Source organism: Erpetoichthys calabaricus, chromosome 17 (genome assembly GCF_900747795.2).
Source record: "Erpetoichthys calabaricus chromosome 17, fErpCal1.3, whole genome shotgun sequence".
NCBI lineage: Eukaryota > Metazoa > Chordata > Cladistia > Polypteriformes > Polypteridae > Erpetoichthys > Erpetoichthys calabaricus.
Window position 1 is genome coordinate 80,050,529 of NC_041410.2, and position 21,822 is coordinate 80,072,350.

The 21,822-nt window shown below is 40.1% G+C and overlaps 1 protein-coding gene across 3 annotated transcripts in view; it reads right to left on the reverse strand.

Moving 5' to 3' along the window:
- Window positions 1–16,665: 16,665 nt before the first annotated feature.
- The window catches only part of golm2 (golgi membrane protein 2), a 39,794-nt gene continuing 34,637 nt past the window's right edge, over window positions 16,666–21,822 (reverse strand). For all 3 annotated transcript variants that reach the window (XM_051920907.1, XM_028822414.2, XM_028822415.2), the window contains one exon: window positions 16,666–18,390. In XM_051920907.1, the coding sequence (XP_051776867.1) occupies window positions 18,314–18,390 (77 nt within the window). In that variant the 3' untranslated portion in view covers window positions 16,666–18,313. The remainder of the gene's footprint in view (window positions 18,391–21,822) is intronic.

Consider the following 21,822-nt stretch of genomic DNA (forward strand, 5'->3'; position numbering starts at 1 on the left):
ACTTTCCGTGTTGGTAGAAGGCTGAAATTTAGCAGGCTCATTCCTTACAGCTTACTTACAAAAGTTAAGCAGGTTTCATTTCAAAATTCTACGTGTAACGGTCATAACGGTCGACAACATCCGCCATGTTAAACTTTCTTATTTATGGCCCCATCTTCACAAAATTTGGTAGGCGGCTTCCCTGCGCTAACCGAAACCGATGTACGTACTTATTTCGGTGGTATGATGCCACTGTAGGCCGCCATATTGAACTTTCCAACGGTCTTTGTTAGTTATGGGTCCATCTTCAAGAAATTTGGTACGCGGGTTCCCAACGCTAACTGAATCCTACTTATGTACATATATACGTCCATAGCCTGCAGCTCGGTCGCCGTGTGGGGCGGCGTTAGGTCCCCCATCCCCACACCTCCCACGTAGTTGGTTGCCTGCCTATATAAGGCCGTCTGTCGCTCCGGTCTCTTCATTCCCTTCCTTGCTTCGCCACGGTATTCATGTCTCTCTGCTGATAACTGCAGCCTTTTTATTTAATCCACGGCTTCTCCGCTGTTTTATTGTTCGTTTATTACAATTATAGTTATTGTGTAGGTATTTTAGACTTAGTTTACATTGTTCAGGTACCCATTTCCTTTATCGTTCCAACCGTACCCCCATTAACATGTCTATCGAGGTGATCACCATCGATCAAAGAACTGTCACTTACTTACTGAGTGGTTTCCATGCCCGGAGATGGCGCCTGCCTTTTCCATTCTCTGTGTTACATATTGCACGGCCATATCAGGCTCACTCTGGAGGAACATTGTGTCTTATGTATTGAATGACTGGGACAGGTTCAAGGTGTGGACTGATGACGGTACAGGAGATAATTATACTACACACGAGCACTAGAAGAGTGAAATGCTTAAGCCCTTCACCTGTTGTTCTGCATGTGAGTTGATGGCTGCCACTGAATTGTTCGGTTGTCGCTTTCAAGTGTACCGAAATGGCCAAATATTTTACACCTTTGGACAACCGCCAATGCCTCTTAAACATCTTAGATTCACAGGTGACGATTTGAGTAGTGGACACTTTGATGTTTGTGAATGTTTAAACTCTCAAAAGCTGCATACGAAGTTATCGATGAAACCCATTTCAATTCAAACGCCTCCAATTTCCAGTAAGGCTCTGCTTCACAATGACAATTAATAAGTTTCAGGGATAGACCCTACAAAACGTTGGCATTGATTTGAGATAAGATTGCTTTTCACATGGCCAACTGTACGTTGCATGCTCAAGAGTGAGTTCAGCGCACAGCTTGGTCATATTACAACCGGAGGGCCGAACTGACAACGTGGTATATAAAGAGATCCTTAACAAATAATTATTGGTATATTTTCCCTCAGTTTAAAAAGGTTTACTTTTCTTTTTAATAAAAATTTTAAAGCAGTACTTTGCCGCTGCGAAGCGCGGGTATTTTGCTAGTATTATATAACCAGTCACTCTGTTAGCCTCCTTAATGGCTTCTGAACACTGTCTGGAAGTTGATAGTGAGAAGTTCACTACGATTCCTAAATCACTTCTCATAAGGTGTTCTCTCAGTTTTCCGATCTCCCATTGTGTATTCAAACCTAACCTTATTACTTCCTACATGTAATACTGTCCCATCAGTTCTAAAAGGAGTCCCAGTGCCCCATAAACCTACACCAAGATGTGAGCCACGCATTAAGCATTCTGATCTCCTCAGTCTTACTTGGAATGGCAAGTAGCACAGGCAGAACTTTAGACAACACTACCTTGTCAGTTCTACTCCTCTCCTCAAAGTTTAGTTTGCCACATAAAGTTAGGCTCTAAATAAATGTTAAAAATACCCTTGTCTGTTCTTGCAGCTTACAATGGGGCTGAAGGGTATCAGGGTTCAAAGGTGAATGAAAAAGCCATAAATCTTAAGCATGTTCACTTTGAAGCAGCAAAGGTTTTGAGGTAAGAAAACATGCCTTCCTTGTTTAGTGAGCATCCTTGTGATGATGCAAGGTAACTAGAAATAATGATTTTATCACAGAATCTGGGAGCTAGTTTTATTTCTAGGAGCTAGTGTTTTTGGGCTAACAGTGCATTTCCTATTCGGTCATCTGCTCCCAGCTGCCATCGTAGGTAGACTTGTGGCAACACAAACAAGTCCCCAACGCTTGGTATATTCTGCTTATAATCTTAACTTTGCTTCAGCAATTCTGTTTCTTCAGTGATTATGACCTGCCATGGCCTGTAATAACAGACAGCCACACGCTCAAGTCATATGATTATATTTTCCAAAATGGCACCGACTGTTTGCCCGTTATAATCGGTGGTCTTAGAAAGAGATTCACACCAAGTAACAGCATAGTGAAAAGAACACACAAAAAATTCACTTTACTTTCAGCCAGTAACAATAAATCTAAGCTGAACTGGTTACATTGCACTGTAGTTTTAATAAAAGCCTGCAGGACAGTTTTTAGGATGAGTTGTGCGCATACTCATAAAATTAAAATGGCGGAGTGGCTGACAGAGACGAATGAAGTATCCCAAAGCAATTATCCACTTTCTGAATGCACAATGAGTTTGCCAATAAGGTAATAAAAGAACCGAGGAGAACATTTACAAGTGAGTAAAATCACTGACGCTCACTGATAACACTCAATCCATAAATACACATGCAGACACGGGTTGCTGAGAGGCAGGAATGAAAGCTTTCTGCTATCTGGAGAAGCTGACATAAAAGGGGGGTTAGGGTTGTCTCCTGGAGAGTCCATTTGGCCCGATACGTGACCACAAGCAAGTCTAGAATGTGGGCCCTGACCTTAGGTCAACTCACACACCCAGGGTGAGCACAGTGAGACGAACCAGGGCGGCATGTATGAGCGAGCAAAAGGATGAAGCAGCTGGGAACATGTCACCACTGAACACCACGACAGCGTAGTGAAAGCAACCACTGAAGACATCGAAAAGTCCTTTTCGACATAAAGTGGCTAATTCCATTCATCTCTCACACCCTCCAAGTCATTAGAATATTCTCTCACTGAAGCAGACAAGATCAGGCTCAAGAGATTTGACAAACGAGGAGCCCATTCAGGTCATCAAGCCCGTTTGTTTGGCTAATAGCTAAGCTATCCCAAGATCTCATCCAGGTTGTCGAGGTTTCTGCTTCAACTCCACGTCTCGGTAGTTTGTTTCAGAATCTCACGACTCTGTGTTAAAGAAGTGCTTCCTGGCTTCAGTCCATGAGATTCACCATTAAATTGAAGGAATTCTGCTGGAACTCCTTTAACAATGCCTTTGACGATTTTAAAGACCTGGATTAGGTCCCTACGCAGTATCTTCTGCTCAAGACTAGACAGGTTTCAGCGGCAGCAGGGAATACAGTGGGTACGGAAAGTATTCAGACCCCCTTCAATATTTCACTCTTTGTTATATTGCAGCCATTTGCTAAAATCATGTAAATTAATTTTTTCCCTCATTAATGTACACACAGCACCCCATATTGACAGACAAAAAAAAAGAATTTTTGAAATTGTTGCAGATTTATTAAAAAAGAAAAACTGAAATGTCACATGGTCCTAAGTATTCAGACCCTTTGCTGTCACACTCATTTATTTAACTCCGGTGCTTTCCATTTCTTCTGATCATCCTTGAGATCACCTTCATTTGAGTCCAGCTGTTTGATTATACTGATTGGACTTGATTAGGAAAGCCACACACCTGTCTGTATAAGACCTTACAGCTCACAATGCATGTCAGAGCAAATGAGAATCATGAGGTCAAAGGAACTGCCTGAAGAGCTCAGAGACAGAATTGTGGCAAGGCACAGATCTGGCCAAGGTTGCAAAAAAATTTCTGCTGCACTTAAGGTTCCCAAGAGCACAGTGGCCTCCATAATCCTTAAATGGAAGACGTTTGGGACGACCAGAACCCTTCCTAGAGCTGGCCGTCCGGCCAAGCTGAGCTACCGGGGGAGAAGAGCCTTGGTGAGAGAGGTAAAGAAGAACCCAAAGATCAATTTGGCTGAGCTCCAGAGATGCAGTCAGGAGATGGGAGAAAGTTGTAGAAAGTCAACCATCACTGCAGCCCTCCACCAGTCAGGGCTTTATGGCAGAGTGGCCTGTCGGAAGCCTCTCCTCAGTGCAAGACACATGACAGCCCGCATGGAGTTTGCTAAAAGACACCTGAAGGACTCTGAGATGGTGAGAAATAAGATTCTCTGGTCTGATGAGACCAAGATAGAACTTTTTGGCCTTAATTCTAAGCGGTATGTGTGGAGACAACCAGGTACTGCTCATCACTTGTCCAATACAGTCCCCACAGTGAAGCATGGCGGTGGCAGCATCATGCTGTAGGGGTGTTTTTCAGCTGCAGGGACAGGACGACTGGTTGCAATCGAGGGAAAGATGAAAAAGGCCAAGTACAGGGATATCCTGGACAAAAACCTTCTCCAGAGTGCTAAGGACCTCAGACTGGGCCGAAGGTTTACCTTCCAACAAGACAATGACCGTAAGCACACAGCTAAAATAACGAAGGAGTGGCTTCATAACAACTCTGCGACTGTTCTTGAATGGCCCAGCCAGAGCCCTGACTTAAACCCAATTGAGCATCTCTGGAGAGACCTAAAAATGGCTGTCCACCAACGTTTACCATCCAACCTGATAGAACTGGAGAGGATCTGCAAGGAGGAATGGCAGAGGATCCCCAAATCCAGGTGTGAAAAACTTGTTGCATCTTTCCCAGGAAGACTCATGGCTGTATTAGCTCAAAAGGGTGCTTCTACTAAATATTGAGCAAAGGGTCTGAATACTTAGGACCATGTGATATTTCAGTTTTTCTTTTTTAATAAATCTGCAACAATTTCAAAAATTCTTTTTTTTGTCTGTCAATATGGGGTGCTGTGTGTACATTAATGAGGGAAAAAATTAATTTAAATGATTTTAGCAAATGGCTGCAATATGACAAAGAGTGAAAAATTGAAGGGGGTCTGAATACTTTCCGTACCCACTGTATGTTTGTGAAATAAGGAAATAAGCTCCCACATACGTAGTGAAAGAATATAAATGATCGAGTGACTTTTTCAGTTATTATTTTCTAGTTGTCTAGATAATAGAGACAGCAATTCACATCTGGGCATCAACACTTGACTAGCAGCGCTTGGCAAGGACCTTCCGAGTTGAATCCAGGCCCCTCGGATTGAAGGGTGCAACAAGAGCAGACGAGCGGTGGAGTCAAAGTGCACAGCTGGGCTCTTTTAAAAATGGCTGAATGTCACAACATTGTTTTTTTTTTTTCCTTCACAAAAAAGACATGGATATACTATTGTGCATTATGTATGTAACCAGTAACGGCACACTGCATGATAACGTGCCGAGAATACACTTCACTTGAGCATTCATAGTTTTCATTCTCTCTCTCTGTACATTTAGCATTCGTTTGCTCAGAGGTTGATGCGCTTGCTGTTTTCTGAGCAGCTCTTCTTTACTCCACCTTAGTGGCCCGCTTCTTCTCTTCTTTTGTCGGCATCTTTTCACGTTAAAACTGATTAAGTCAGTGTTTGTGTTGCAATTACTTAGTAAGTTTTCTTTAATTCTTCACTTAAGCTGGCACTTAAGTCTTCAATCTGCCTCAAGAATGATTTAAGATATGAAGTGGTAGAGGAAGTGATGGCAAAGGTGGTAGGGAATGAGAATGGCGCCCGTGCAGATGTGCCTCACGGACGCCCTGCTGGCCGCTGCCGAGAGTTGATTCTACAATAAAATAAAATAAATATAAAAAGAGGAATAGCCTTAGAGGTCAATAATCACCCCAAAAACAGATAGCAGACGTCACGTAGTATATGTGTACCAAATTTCAGGTCAATAGTTCAAACGGTTTGCGAGCTACAGGTGATTTAAAATCCTGGACAGACAAACGAACAGCCACGGCAGTTTATTATATAAGAAGATTTCAAGACATGGATCTAAACTCGATAACATTTCTGGCTTGAAAAATGGACATAATCAAAAAGATAAGGCTTTTCTTGATAATGGGACTCTGGTACACTTCACCTCCACTACAAAAAGCAAGTGCAGACTTATTATTTTTTTAAATTATAAATTAGGTTTCACATGGCAAACTAATATATACCACGATTGTGAAGAAGTAACATCAACTTGAACATATCGAACTGATCTGACAGAAACCAAGAGAAATTGTGAGGATGTGCCCAGGAAATGAAATTACAATGAGCGCATACTAGGAGTAGAGATCAAACTCGACAAGCAAACTCTAGCTTTAGGCCAAGAGATGCTAACACTACATCTTAACTTCCTCTAAGCTAAGTAAGAGAGCCAGAAGATAGAGCAGAGATAAGGTTAGGGACGGGAAAACAATGTGACTCCTGGAGCAGTCAAAAGCACTCATCATCAAAGCCCAATGCACAGAAACAAAATTCAAAGTTAAAAGAGAGCTAGTAAAAGTATGATAGTTTTCCCCAAACTATACCAACACTAAAATGTTTGTTTTATGAGTAAATCCAAAACACAAATGCAGTCTACAACTTAAATAGGCACATCATTGTAATGCCATGTGATGCGACCTCCACAGATAAATGACAATAAAGATAGCGACAGTAAATATGTACATGGCCTTGAAAAACAAGCACAAAATGGAGGTGCTCGTGGGGTGGGGGAAGGTCCTAAGATCAGGGGCCTCATGTATAAACGGTGCATACGCACAGAAATGTTGCGTACGAACGTTTCCACGCTCAAATCACGATGTATAAAACCTAAACTTAGCGCAAAGTCACGCACTTTTCCACGGTACCTCATGCCCTGGCGTACGCAATTTCTCCGCTCAGTTTTGCAGACTGGCGGCACCCAGCGTCAAAGCAGTGCTACTGTTCCTGTGTGGTCACGCTTTCTTTCTTAGATCCACATTCCTGACGTGGCTTTATAAATACACTGAAACTAACTGCATATTGTTTATTAGTGTAATGCATCTGATTGTAATTAACCTGCAGCAATATAATGGTCCAGGGAATAGCCATAGTATTCCAAATACCATAACTGCTTTAGCGTTGTAACTCTCACTGCATCTTCTTCGTCTTTCAGCTGCTCCCGTTAAGGGTTGCCACAGCGGATCATCTTTTTCCATATTACTCTCACTGCACCACTCGGAGTATTTATATCACTGTATCTGAGTGGGGAATCACAGCAGCAGCTGATCGGAAAGAGAATTATCAGTATACAGCATGAAGCAGACGCTGCCTCAGCCATGGCAAAACGTTTCAGAGACTTTCCTGTACGAACTTCGCGGTTTAGAAAAGGTTTCATCCCAAGAACTATAAACGCACTCAATCAGTCCATCAAGTGCTCCTTGTAGAACTGTTTGGACTTATAAGTACAATCACCTCACTGTAAACTTGCACTACAGTTATAATATTGCACAACCTGCGCCACTTTATAAAGCGTGTATTTACATAGGATGACGATATCATTTTTAAGATGAAATGCAGCAAAATATATTGATTATATTATACAGAGAAAACTAACTTCATTTAAAAAATCTGTATTGTTAATAATTAAACATGTGAGGACACAGTGCCATAGCGCTAGCTAGTTCATGGATTGTTCCTGCATTGCGTTGTATTCTTGCTGGTGCTGACGCGACACTGGAAGGATAGACGGATAGAATAATTAAACATGTACTACGAAGATATTTCAATGTTCCTTAAAAGTTTTGAAGAATCTGCGTTCTAAGCTTACAGATGGTTTCACGTCTATTACAGAGCTGATTGTGTGGCGATTGGGTATTTGGAGAAAGAAAAGTAAGGACAGGAATTGGAGGTTAGTACGTTTGAAAGAGACAGTACTTTTGTAATACATTATTTCATCGAAGGTCGTGCATGGCGCAGTAAGCCTCTTGCGTGAGACATGAACAAGCACTGCACCACCGTGTTCCCATGTTTAATAACATGCTTTCATTCCTATCATCATGAAAAAGATATCACGTATACATCTCAGTATTTTAATTATTCAGAGAACTGTAATATCACGAATGTAATGGATTATGTGTCCTGTCGGAGAAAGAGAAAGCCCGTTTAAGAAGCAGGTAGTGATTCACACATGTAGAGCACATAGAAGATCAAATACAGAACAAAGCATTTAATGTGCTACTTTAGTTACAATGGGATTTGAGAAACTAGTAAATTAAACGATTTTAAGATGAAGTTTATGATGTTCTACTTTAATGGCAAAATAAACTACGTGATTGAAGTGGAAATTTCGAGATTAAAGTTGACATTTCGTGCTTTTTTCCCCACTGTGTGCCTATTTTTTTTGTTTGTACCCTAATAAGCTTTCATATGACACTCAGACGGTGGGCTACGACTCGCCTTTTCACACCGACTTTGATATGTGATTTCTTTTTTATTTCGGGCACTGTGCGACTTTGTGAACTTGAGCTTTCGAGTTTCTCCGACACTCTGTCACTCGATCAACTTTCTTTTGTTGATTATACCACTGTTTAAACCAACAAATAGTACGTTTTTCCATTGCCTCCACTTGGTATTCGCTGAAATTCTTATATTTTCCCCTGTGCTTTTCTCATTGTCTTTTCACAGAAGGCTATTTATATTGATTTGCGTATTCAAAGAGGCGTAATTCTGGGAGGAGTTGGGGCGGGACAGAAGGCACGTGCACGTGCGTTACTTTTCACGCTGATCGGGATTTATGTAGTGGAAGAACGTCAAAGTTTGCGTGAGCACAGATTCCTGCATCTGGATTTTTCTGTGCGTACGCACATTCCCGTTTTTGTGCTTACGCCATGTTATAGTGTGAGTTCTACGCACGGCGTTATACATGAGGCCCCTGGTGATTATGATGACTCCTTAATTGTTAACAAAAACCATGTCAATTTGCTCCTTGTACAAATGATAACCACACACAATGATCCTAGATTGCAACAAATGAAGTAAGACATTTCAACTTTGTGACAGAATTCCACTTGATATCAGCTGCAATGATGATGTGGATTTCTTTAGTAATAAACTAGATTACATTAAACTAAACACTGAACATTCATCCTCTTAAGTCTAGCATCACTGTATCAATGCATGTTACCAATTGCATTTACCTCTTTGATAAATTAAATTTGTTCTACGAGAATTTGGGATTTTAAAATAATGCGTGAACAGAAACAAAAGTAAAGAAAACACACCGAGGTCAAAAGTTAAAAGATCTAAGTTGAACCAAATACCAAAAAACATATTTGAAATGTTAAAGTTGCTTATGAGAATCAGTAACTAGCACTCTCAAAGTTTTGTTTTTCAATCTTTGAAACTAACAATAATGTGCCCAAATTAAATAACACTGCACTGCTGCATCACTTTTCCCCTTCCCATGTTGTCAAGGCAAATGCAAAGAATCCTAGACACTTAGAATAAATTGCCAAGTGCTGGGATGGAGAGTAGGACTTCAGGGACTTTCAAATCTCAAACTTGAAGTTGCAGATATCTCTTCGCTTTCCAAACACAGTGATGTTTCTGATGCATCCGTTTTTAGATATGGAGATGCACTCTGTAGCAACTAACAGTGCATCATAAAGACGGTGACTCAAAATGGCAGTACCCATAAAAAAACAAAATGGCCATAAAAAGGGCACAATTATTTTTATGAGTAACTGATATTATCATTAAGTGACAAATATGATGTAGCACTTCAGAAAACCAAAACAGGACAGAAGCTGAAACAAGTCCACCAGAAACATCCATCCATCCATCCATTTCCCAACCCGCTGAATCCGAACACAGGGTCACGGGGGTCTGCTGGAGCCAATCCCAGCCAACACAGGGCACAAGGCAGGAACCAATCCTGGGCAGGGTGCCAACCCACCGCAGGACACACACAAACACACCCACACACCAAGCACACATTAGGGCCAATTTAGAATCGCCAATCCACCTAACCTGCATATCTCTGGACTGTGGGAGGAAACCGGAGCGCCCGGAGGAAACCCACGCAGACACGGGGAGAACATGCAAACTCCACGCAGGGAGGGCCCGGGAAGCGAACCCGGGTCCTCAGGTCTCCAGACTGCCGCGCTACCCACTGCGCCACCGTGCCGCCAAGGTGAAACATAGTAAATGTAAAAAACACAAGCTCATTCTGGCTTTCAGAACAATCTAAGCCAAGAAATGTCCCAAATTTAAGGTGTAAATTCAATCCTACAGCCTCGTGCTACTGCATGCCTTGCAATAAACTATCACTTTCCACTATTTGGTCTAGTGATCTCTCTTCTCATACAACAGTGGGTTTCAATTCTGCATTCAGAAGTGTTAGAAACTCATCCAAAAAACACTATCTACCATCATGGCCAGTTCAAAAGTATATCTAACCCCCTGCAAGTGCAATTTAATGGGTTTGGCTCCACACTCTCTCGTCACTTTTCCTGAAATGCCCCAGCACTTTCTTTCCCTTTTTCGTGTCCTCAATTTGCTTCTCTCTGGTCTTGTGTGTCCAAATCTCACTCTTCTCCAATTCTTTCTGTGCATGCTCCCCTGCAACCTCATGTTGTTGTTCTTTTGGAGTTTCCCCACTCTCTCCCTGGCTGTACCCCAGCAAAGGGTCAATTCTTTAGCAACTACGGTTGCAAACATACTCATGGCCTCTTTCTAAAGAGTCACTGACTTTGTCACCTCATTATTGTTTAATCCAGTCCTTATGGAACTTTAAGTACTGCAGATAAACAACTCATCTAGTACTATAATTCAGAGACGCTCAGTGCAGCCAAGCTGGTCACGAGCTGGGTGGGGGCTGTCCTGTGATGTAATTCCCTCTCTTTCTCCTTTGGTCACCTCCATGTGCTGGCCAAATGTTGGACTTCTGTCCCCTTCTCTTTTTGTTTCCATTAATTAACATTTATGACTTCTTAACAGAAGGGGGTATTCAGTTGTTTTTCCTTTTTTCATTTGTTGATGTTCTATTGTTTATTATCTAGTTCATTATAATACTTCTAGATTTTTGTGCCACTTTTCAGACTGTTGATTATAGCATTCTACCATACATGTTTAGGAATTTAGTTGGCCTATCCGGCGCTGCTGTGTGGTGCTTACGTCACACGCCACAAATCATTTAAAAAGAATCTGGCTGCAGCTACTGCAACGTGTGGTGCTCCACGCTACACAAGAAACATGTGACCTCTACTGTCCACTGGAAGGTGTGGAGGTCCACAAAGACAGGAAACATTCTTACAGCCCCCAGGTGAAAAGGATTGCAGAGACTGTACAGGCGGTAATGATCTCCACTTCCAATATATGCCATTCTGACGTTACAGTGCCTGCAGAGACTATCACTTGGAATAAACTGTAATACAGTAATCCCTCACTATATCGTGCTTCGACTTTCGCTGCTTCACTCTATCGCGGATTTTATATGTAGGCATATCTAAATATATAACGCGGATTTTTCGCTGCTTCGCGGGTTTCTGCGGACAATGGATCTTTTTACTTCTGGTACTTGCTTCCTCAGTTGTCTGCCCAGTTGATTTCATACAAGGGACGCTATTGGCGGATGACTGAGAAGCTACCCAATCAGAGCACACAGTTAAAGTTCCTGTGTGCTGATTGGCTCAGCGACGGAATGCTGCATTAACCAGGAAGTCTCATCTCACTCATTCAGCATTAACGTGCCCCTGCTTCAGGGGCTGTGTCCAAGCGCCAACAGAAGATGCAAATGATTGCAGAAAAGGTAAAAGTTTTGGATATGTTGAAGGAAGGGAACAGCTACACCGCTGCAGGACACCATTACGGCATCAATGAGTCCACGATTCTTTTTATTTGAAAAGGAGGAAAAGCATACAAGATCTACGGCCGCAGTGTGCTTTTACCAGGGCGCAAAACGAGTTGCAAGTGGAAATGATGAGGCAGTAGTCTGGGTGGAATCTGCTTTAGGGATTTGGATTGAAGACTGCTGGAAGAACAACAACGGCGGTGCTACACAGTCGCCTGAACAGGATCCTTTAGAAGAGCTGTAACGCTCTCCTTTGTTTTGCAGTAAAATTAAACTCATCGTTATCAGACAAGTCGTCGTGTCATTGTTGGTGAGTAACCATAATTAATTATTTACGTACAGTACTTATTACATGTACATAGTTTAGTGTCACTGTACACACATTTTACTGTATACAATTTTTCTTGCATTGTACATATTTATTGCTGGTGGCCTGTCTGTCGTAATGGCTGTAACATATGTGATATCGGAGACGCTCGATATCTTTAAAATAATATTTAGGTTTTACTGTATATAAACTGTGTTTACATACATAATTTCGCGAATCTTACCTAATATCTAAGAGAATACAAAGGGTTTATGCTGTATAATTGTGCGTGAAATGTTTATAATAGTGTGGGAGAGTTTATAAGGGCTTAAAATATATAAAAAGAACCATATGAACATATGGTTTCTACTTCACGGATTTTCACCTTTCGCGGGGGGTTCTGGAACGCAACCCCCGCGATGGAGGAGGGAATACTGTAGTCCTTTATGAGACAGACCAGGGGTTCTCAATGTCGGTTCTCGGGGCCCACTGTGGCTACATTTTTTTGTTTTAACCAGATTCATAATCAGTGACAACAACTGACAACACTGATCTCAATTAATTAGCTGGTATTTTTTTTCTCTTCTCTAGCACCACAGCATGATTTTTACATTTAAATAACATTTAGAAATATTTCCATTTTTCCAAGAGATTTAAATGCTTAAGTCCCTTTTGTTGATTTCATTATATTTTGCCCTTTCTCTTTGCAGTTTGCTCCCTTCATTGTATCCTAATAATGACAACCAGCAGAGCAGACAGTCAGGCAAACAACACTGAATAATCAATGGCTGCAACTACTTTAGCGTTAGACCCACTAATTAGAAAATAATGAATTAATTAAACAATTAGAACACACGGCAAAAAAAAAAAAAAAAAGAATGAAAAGATGACAAATTGTTAAAAAGAAAAAAAAAACATTATTCCCATATAGCTGCTTAGTACATTTTAATTTTTTTTTTTATATACAGTATATACTAGCTGACGCCCGCCATAGCATACGGCAATGTAAGAATAGGAACAGAAAACAGTGAGAAAGGAATTCAGAAATCAAGAAGAAATAAATACTTCTTGAAAGACGCAGTTGTGAATAGGTGTTTTGGTGCAGACGACAGATTAATGAGTCGAAAGATCTACTCGTACTACAATATCAGGTCTGTGCTCTGGTCTTTGGGTATCTACAGTGCATGTAGAATTTCCGGCCAAGCAGGATTACATGTGGAAGTGATAAATAAATCAGGATTTCCGAATTTATGTACTATGGCCATGGCATCTTGATAGTTTTGTTGCATGTATCTTGGACTTCCTAGAAATGTGGACGGTAATATGATCATTTTGCCTACAAGTACGTTGTTATTTTCAGCGTCTGCTTGCAGTGCGTCTGATAGTTCCAAGCGCAGATCTTGTTGATGTAATCTGAGATAGTTGAGACGCGCGCCCTCTGTTTGAACATACGCATCTACGACATACTGTTGGAATAGTTTGCCGCTGGAGTGCAAAATACTAAATGTATTCCTCATTGCTAATCTGTGCATGTAAAATTGGCATTGAGTAAGCCTTATTCGCTTGGCGGTTCTTTTATCAGGAACATGTTATAAATCTTTGTGCCAGCTAACGTCTCCGTAAGGGAATAAAAGTGGGTAAACCATAGGATCACAATTCATATTGAGCATAGAAATCTGTTTACAGGAGTTGCCTATGGGATAGATGCAAATGTCCCTTTCAGTAGGTGGTTTGCCATCTTCTCCATTGAAAATCGCTGCAACATTGGTGTGACATGTTGGGGCATTATATCGTCGTAAATCCTGCCTAGGGTTATGCTGTTGGACTGGACTGAGCGATTTCATGCATGTGTTTGTATGATTTAGCGAAGGGATTGATGGTTCTGAGCATGGAATCTAGCTGGAGAAGTAAATTTTCGCTGCATGCAGAGTTTGCTTTATTTTGTAAGTGTACTGCAGTAGCTTGCGCTGTGTCAAAAACACAGAACTGTCCATATCCTGGAGAGGTAGAAGTGTTAGCATATAGTGGAGAGATTTGGTGATAATTTTGCCCATGTATTTTAAAACAGTATGGTCCGTGGCCAGGAGGTCGAGTTATACATAGATAGATACTTTATTAATCCCAAGGGGAAATTCACATACTCCAGCAGCAGCATACTGATAAAGAAAATATTAAAGAGTGATAACAATGCAGGTATACAGACGGACAATATCTTTGTATAATGTTAACGTTTACCCCCCCCCCCCCCCCCCGGGTGGAATTGAAGAGTCGCATAGTTTGGGGGAGGAACGATCTCCTCAGTCTGTCAGTGGAGCAGGACGGTGACAGCAGTCTGTCGCTGAAGCTGCTCCTCTGTCTGGAGATGACACTGTTCAGTGCATGTCGCACTGCGTGAAGATCATTTAAAAGTCTGTACAGCAGCTGTCCTTTTGTCTCACTTCTTTGTCTCGTGAGATGTTAAAGTGTATCCAAGAAATTGTTTGCAAGTAGGGTGTGACGTGCAAGTAGTCTTGCGGGACTTCAAAGTGTCTCTCTGAGATTATATTCAAGCATTGCATATTCCCAATCGTAATGACACAATACATTTTAAAAGTCTCACATACTGTCTTCTGTGCTGTCTTTTTTTCTAGGGCTTCCATCCGGTCCTGACCGCAGCGGATCGCCAGCTATAGATCACCACATCGAGCACATTAAATGTATGATATTCTAACTCTCTGCACATTTAGAATCCTTAGATTTATACTTGGTATCACTTTCATGATGAAATGCATTAAAGTATGTGTGTTACAGATAAATCGGTAATTTCGTTTAAATAATGAATACTGTTAATTATACACATGGGGGTTACACGGTGGCGGAGTGTTAGCGCTGCTGTCTTGCAGGGAGTCATGTCACTGATATTCCCTGCCTGGAGTTTTCATGTTTTCCTGCTGGGTTTCCTCAATGTGCTCCGGTTTCCTTCCAAAGATATGCAGATTTGGTGACACTAAAATGACGCTAGTGTATGTAAGTGCTTGTATTCACCTTGCGATGAGCTGATGCCTTGTCCAGGCATTGTTTCTGCCTCGGGCCCAGTGCTAGCTGAAATGGACAAATCCCTGGACTGATGGATTTAATCATTAAACATCCTTTTCAGAGATATTGCAGTAAGGTGTCATCGGAATTTAATGGGTGTTTCAGGCAATTCACAACACAGAGAAGCTGAACATGTTCTCACCGTGATGATATCTCGTACTGCCACCTGGTGGATTCCTACAGATTCATGCAAAGTATGCGTTCGCGCGCAAGTATAAACAGTACAACGCTTGCATAGCAGGAGCGTCCGCTGCAGCATGCGTCGTGTCGCATGAAGTATAAATCCGGCCTAAGAATTTCACATATTACTGTAACAGTGAGTCAAGTATAATAATAACAGTGAAAATAGAATCTATTTACTTATACTAATAGTGTACATAAAGTAATTAACATTTTACAGTATTGTGCAGCTGGAATTGTTTTCATAGACCGCACATTTCAACTGAAGTGATGAGAAGATCCACACGCCGTTAGTTGTTGAAAATGGAGGTTCTGTGTCTAAATGCAGTCTAAAATTTTTAAGCATAAAATTGCTCAAAGACATACATGATAGAAATATGAAATCTGTGCCAAATGTTGTGGAACTTTGCCAAAAAAGTACAATGACAGAGAAATACTGAATCATTATCATTTTTAGGTAGTACAGCCATAAGGTTGTTTTTAGTGTAACAGAAACAAGAGTCCACATTTAGTTGCTGTCTCATAAAATGTCACCAAGTCACTTTTCATATATTTCTACATTAAGTTATCATGTATTATGCCACTTACCCCCTTCAGTCTGAAGGAGCAGAAGTGTGATGCTGTGACTGAGCTTCACACAAGATGGCAAGCAACTGCATAGAAGAGAAGGGGACGGAGCAGAGGCAGAAGCCAGGATGTTAGCATATACGGAGACCTACCACTACATTCTGGTGCATTAAGGGATGATGCTTAGCTTGTATGGCAATTAATAAACTATCATTATTGCAACAGTGAATAAATAAGGATCATCATAGTTAGCGAGTTGAACAAATACATATACATCTAACGTTGTACCTTTCTTGCATTATAGTACTCAAGCCATCCAACCCTGCCTACAAATGAATCGGCCCAAGCCATGTGCCAAAGCTAGATATACTTGCACATCTGCAGGTGTTTCACTGCTTTGCCATCAGGAGATTCTGTCAAATGAGTAAAAGGAGAAAAAAAAAGATTAAGGAACCACTCAATCTAAATTTGACACAGTAAACTAACACAGTTAGTGTCGCACATAATGTATCTCTGTTTTAAGACAGACTAATGTTTTTCAATAGGTGGATTTCAAAACTCAAAAATGCATACACTACACTGTATTTGAGACATATCAATAAAAACGGACTCCTTATTGCAGAAAAAAATTGTGTGAAACAAATTCAACAAAATTGGTCCACTGGGAATCAAGTTGTTTCATTTGGGTGAAAAGACAGATATGGCTATTGCAATGAATGCTTTTTGCATCCTAAAAACAAAGAACCAATGAAAAAAAATCTGTTGCTTGACAATAGGTTGTATATTAAAAACTCTTTTATTGTTGAACATCTTGTTTTTTTAGCAAAGCACCTGAAGTTACATTCATTATGTTTGAATTCCTTTAGCCTTCAAAGTTTATCTAGCTTTGCACTCTGCTAGTTTGACTTCATCCTAAACACTTAACACTCACCGTTATAATACAGTTTCAAAGTTTTAAAAAAAGAGCTTTCCTTTAGTATCATACACAAATCTTTTCAATCCATAGCTTACCTGTTCAATTCAGGACCGCAACTCCAGCCCACATAGAGCAGATACTAAAGATATGATAGGGGATGAGATCACTGAAGAAACCCTGTAGTTACAAAACCTTATGTAGTACATGGAATTGTATAGTTATTTCCAAGCAAGCATGTGCAACCTGGAAATGGCCACTAGCTTTTACATCAGCTATGATGCAAATTCTTCTGTCTACTGTGCCGGCACTTGACAAGATTACATCTTGTCTTGGGAACATGAACCACAACTGTGCAAGCAGGCTGTAGAATTACTTTAGTACAGCATAATAAACTTTCCCCAACTACAAGAATTAGAAGAGGGGTGGGCGACCTGTTAAGGTCATCAACAACTATGTTGCAGTTTATTGTCTGCAGGAGCCAAGAAACAATGTAAACCTTCCACTTAATTCAAGGCGCTGAAAATCTCATTGAACACACTTTCTCTATACACATTTATATATACTATATATGTTTGTTCCAATTAGAAATAATTTACAATTCAAGTGTATTTATACTCATTTTGTTAAGAGTGATTTCTGAAGACAGCAGACCTTCATTATAAACCCAAAATTACAAAATATACACAAGATTATACAGGAACATTCCAGAATTGACACTTTCCTTGTTCAAATGTACCAACTATATGCATTAAAAAGTAGCCCAGTCGTGGAGAATGCAAGGACTGCACATGTTCATTGCAATCCCGTAGATGGCTTATTGAACACCTCGTTCAATTACTTATTTTTCTGCTTCCATATTAAATAAAAAAGAGCTGTGGCAGTATGTGTTTTGCTTTTCCAACACATATGGAAAGTATGAATTTTCAGTTCACAACTGCTTTTTATCTGTGTGATATCTTGTAAAGAGTTCATCTATATGAATGGTATCTATCTCTGATAAAACACACATTACCATTAAAAACAGTCATTTAGCCCATCCCAGCATGTTTGCAGCAAATTGCTTCCTATATAAAACCCTTTGGGGAAGAAATAAAGAATGCCTTCCTGAAACATGTCACGAGATAAAATGGAATCATACAAACTAAATCTTCTTGTTCATACACCTTTTCTAAATTTTATGCTGTTTTACAATTTAGAATTCACAAAATAGTGAAACGAACACAGTGAAATAATCCAGTTGAAACAAGGAATTAAACTTCAATTCAGAGGTGTTTTGTGCTGAAAATCTTTAGTCACCATGGCCCTGCAGAAATGACATTACAAATGCTTAATTAAAAATTTGCTACCACTTTAAGTCCTCAAGAACAGAAAAAGAAAAAGAAAAAAATCATTAAAACTGATTTTTGCTCCTCTCATCCAACAATAAAGGGGATGAGCACCACCAGAAAGGATCCCAGAGGATCAAACTCGGAGATTTATTTTCCTGAAAGTATTTCTTTATTCCAACATTTACAGGACACTCTTTGCTGGATGTCGTTTTCCATATTCCAGGGCATTATCACCTTGAAGGTCTCGCTCGTCATCATCTAAAAGAAAATAACATTTGAACAGACATTTCAGAGGGAATGAAAGCTAAAAAAATGTTCAGATTGATAAACAGCAGCATAAAAGATTTTGTGTCAGAACAGTTTTAGGTTAAATACCAACTTTTTAGAATCTAGGTTTTACAATATGTTGCTTTTCCATACCAGCTAATCAGTAACTCTAATTAGTCACTGAGTGTGTTTGCATCCACACACAACACTGGGATAACGTAAATGACCTGGCTAAAGCAGAAGCCTGGTTTCTTAAAAAGCCAGGCCTTTACAGCCAGGCCTTAAGTATTTGGACAGTGACACAATTTTCATAGTTTTGGCTCTGTACACCACCACAATGGATTTCAAACGAAGCAATCAAGATGAGTAAAATATAGACTTAACATTAATTCAAAGGTTTAACAAATATATTTTGAGATTCAGTATTTAGAAAAGACAGACATTTTTTGTACATGCCCCCCCAATTTTCAGAGGCTCAAAAGTATTTGGACAAACTAACAACCATAAATGAAATGGCCATTTTCAATATTTGGTTGAAAATCCTGTGCAGTCAATGACTGCAAAAGTCTGGAACCCATTGCCATCTCCAAGTGCTGGGTTCCCACCCTTGTGATACTCTGCCATGCCTTTACTGCAGCAGTCTTTGGTTGCTGTTTGTTCACTTGCTGCCTAAGATATCTCATACCTTGACAAGTAATAATGTAATGAGATAATCTGTTATTTGCTCCACCTGTCAGTAATTTTAATGCTATGGCTGATCGGTGTAAATATTTCCATGAAATTGATGGTTTTTTTCTGTGGCATGGAGTTAAATATATTTGATTCAGTATCACACTATACTTCAGTCCACGTATAAAATATAAAAAAAATGGTTTCCATAGTTTTGTTTAATGGTATATATTTTTTTTTCATGTCCAAAACAAGTCTTTTTGAAGGAAATTTATCTTTGTGGACACTTCCACCATTTTCTATCCTTGACTGCTGAATGTGTGTGCCAAGCAAAGACGGATGGGATAGAGTGGGGTTTAAAGAAGTCTACCACTAATCAATGGACATGCACAGACTATAAAATCCTTAACTGCAACCGGGATAAGGGCTTACATGGCCACATTACCAGGTTACTAGTGAAGAAATCTGTGTGCGTTAACCAAGTGCAATGAGGATATAAACTGTATTTTTGAAATCAGGTTTCTGTGAATAACCAGGGGCCTCATGCATAATGGCGTGCGTAGAATTCACACTATAACATGGCGTACGGACAAAAGCAGAAATGTTCGTACGCACAAAAAAATCCAGATGCATAAATCTGTGTGTTCGCCAACTTCCATGTTCTTCTGCTCCATAAATCCCAGTCATCGTGAAAAGTAATGCATGTGCACGTGCCTGCTTCCCCACCCAAACTCCTCCCACAATTACACCTCTTTGAATATGCAAATCAATATAAATAGCCCTTAAACTCAGCGTTCTGTGAAAAGGCAATGGCAAAAGTACGGGGGAAAATAGAAGAATTTCAGCGAATACCAAGTGGAGGCAAGGAAAAACGTACTATTTGTTATTTTAAACAGTGGTATAAACAACAAAAGGAAGTTGATCGAGTGACAGAGTGTCTGAGAAACTTGAAAGCTCAAGTTCACAAAGTCGCACAGTGCCGAAATAAAAAAAGAAGTTGTCAGATATCAAAGTTTCTGTGAAAAGGCGAGTCAAAGCCCACTGTATGAGTGTCATATGAAAGCTTATTAGGGTACAGAGAAAAGAAAAAAAATTGGGACACAGTGGGGAAAAAAAAGCTCGAAATGTCAACTTTAATCTCAAAATTTCCACTTTAATCATGTAGTGCTAGGGTGTTGTACCGTGTTAGCCATTATGAATGTAGAGAAAAGCCAAGCAAAATGACACCTTTTATTGGCTAACTAGAAAGATTACAATATGCAAGCTTTCGAGGCAACTCAGGCCCCTTCTTCAGGCAAGATGTAATCCATTGTGATTACATCTTGCCTGAAGAAGGGGCCTGAGTTGCCTCGAAAGCTTGTCTTTCTAGTTAGCCAATAAAAGGTGTCATTTTGCTTGGCTTTTCTCTACACTTTAATCATGTAGTTTATTTTGTCATTAAAGTAGAACATCATAAACTTCATCTTAAAATCGTTTAATTTACTAATGTCTCAAATCCTATCGCAACTAAAGTAGCACGTTAAATGCTTTGTTTCGTATTTGTTCTTCTATGTGCTCTGTGTGTGTGAATCACTACGTGCTTCTTAAACAGGCTTTCTCTTCCTCCGACTGGACACAGAATCCATTACATACTTGATATTTTCATGATGATAGGAATTAAAGCATGTATTAAACATGGGAACACGATGGCAGAGTGACAGTGACGAGCCGGCACCCTGTCCAGAGATTGTTCCTGCCCCCCTGCAAGATGCTTGCTGTGTCATGCACGACTTTCAATGAAATAATTTATTGCAGCAGTACTTTCTCTTTCAAATGTACTAACCCCCAATTCCCGTCCTTCCTTTTCTTTTTCCAAGTACCCAATCGCCACACAATCAGCTCTGAAATAGACGTTAAGCCATCTGTAAGTTGAGAACACCAATTCTTCAAAACTTTTAAGGAACATTGAAATATCTTCGTAGTACAGGTTTAACTATTCTATCCATCTATCCTTCCAGTGTTGTGCCAGCCCCAGCAAGAATACAGCGCGAGGCAGGAACAATCCATGAACGGAGCACCAGCTCCGTGCTAGCACTGCGACACCGTGTCCTCACATGTTTAATTATTAACAATATAAATTATTTAGATGTTAATATTTTATCTGTATAATGTAATAAACATATTTTGCTGCATTTTGTCTTAAAAATGTTACCGTCGTCATAAGTAAACATGTGCTTTATAAAGTGGCTCAGGTTGTGAAATATTATAACTGTATCGCAAGTTTACAGTGAGGTAATTGTACTTGTAAATACAAACAGTTCTATAAGGAGCACTTGATAGACTGTGATTATAGTTCTTGGGATGAAACTGTTTCTGAACCGTGAGGTCTGTACAGGAAAGGCTTTGAACCGTTTGTCGGATGAGAGCAGTTCAAATAGGCAGCATGTGCTTGATGCTGTATACCGATAATTCTCCTTCCGATCAGCTGCTCCAAGTGGTGCAGTGAGAGTGATATGGAAAAAGATGATCCGCTGTGGTAACTCCTAACGGGAGTAGATGAAAGTAGAAGAAGGTGCAGTGAGAGTAGCAACGCTAAAGCAGCTATGGTATTTGGAATTGATTGGCCATTCCGTGGACCATTATATTGTTACAGGTTAATTACAATCAGATGCATTAAACTAACAAACAATATGTGGTTAATTTCAGAGTATATGATAAAGCCGCATCAGGGATGTGGATCTAAAAAAAGAAAGGGAAACCACACTGGAACAAAAG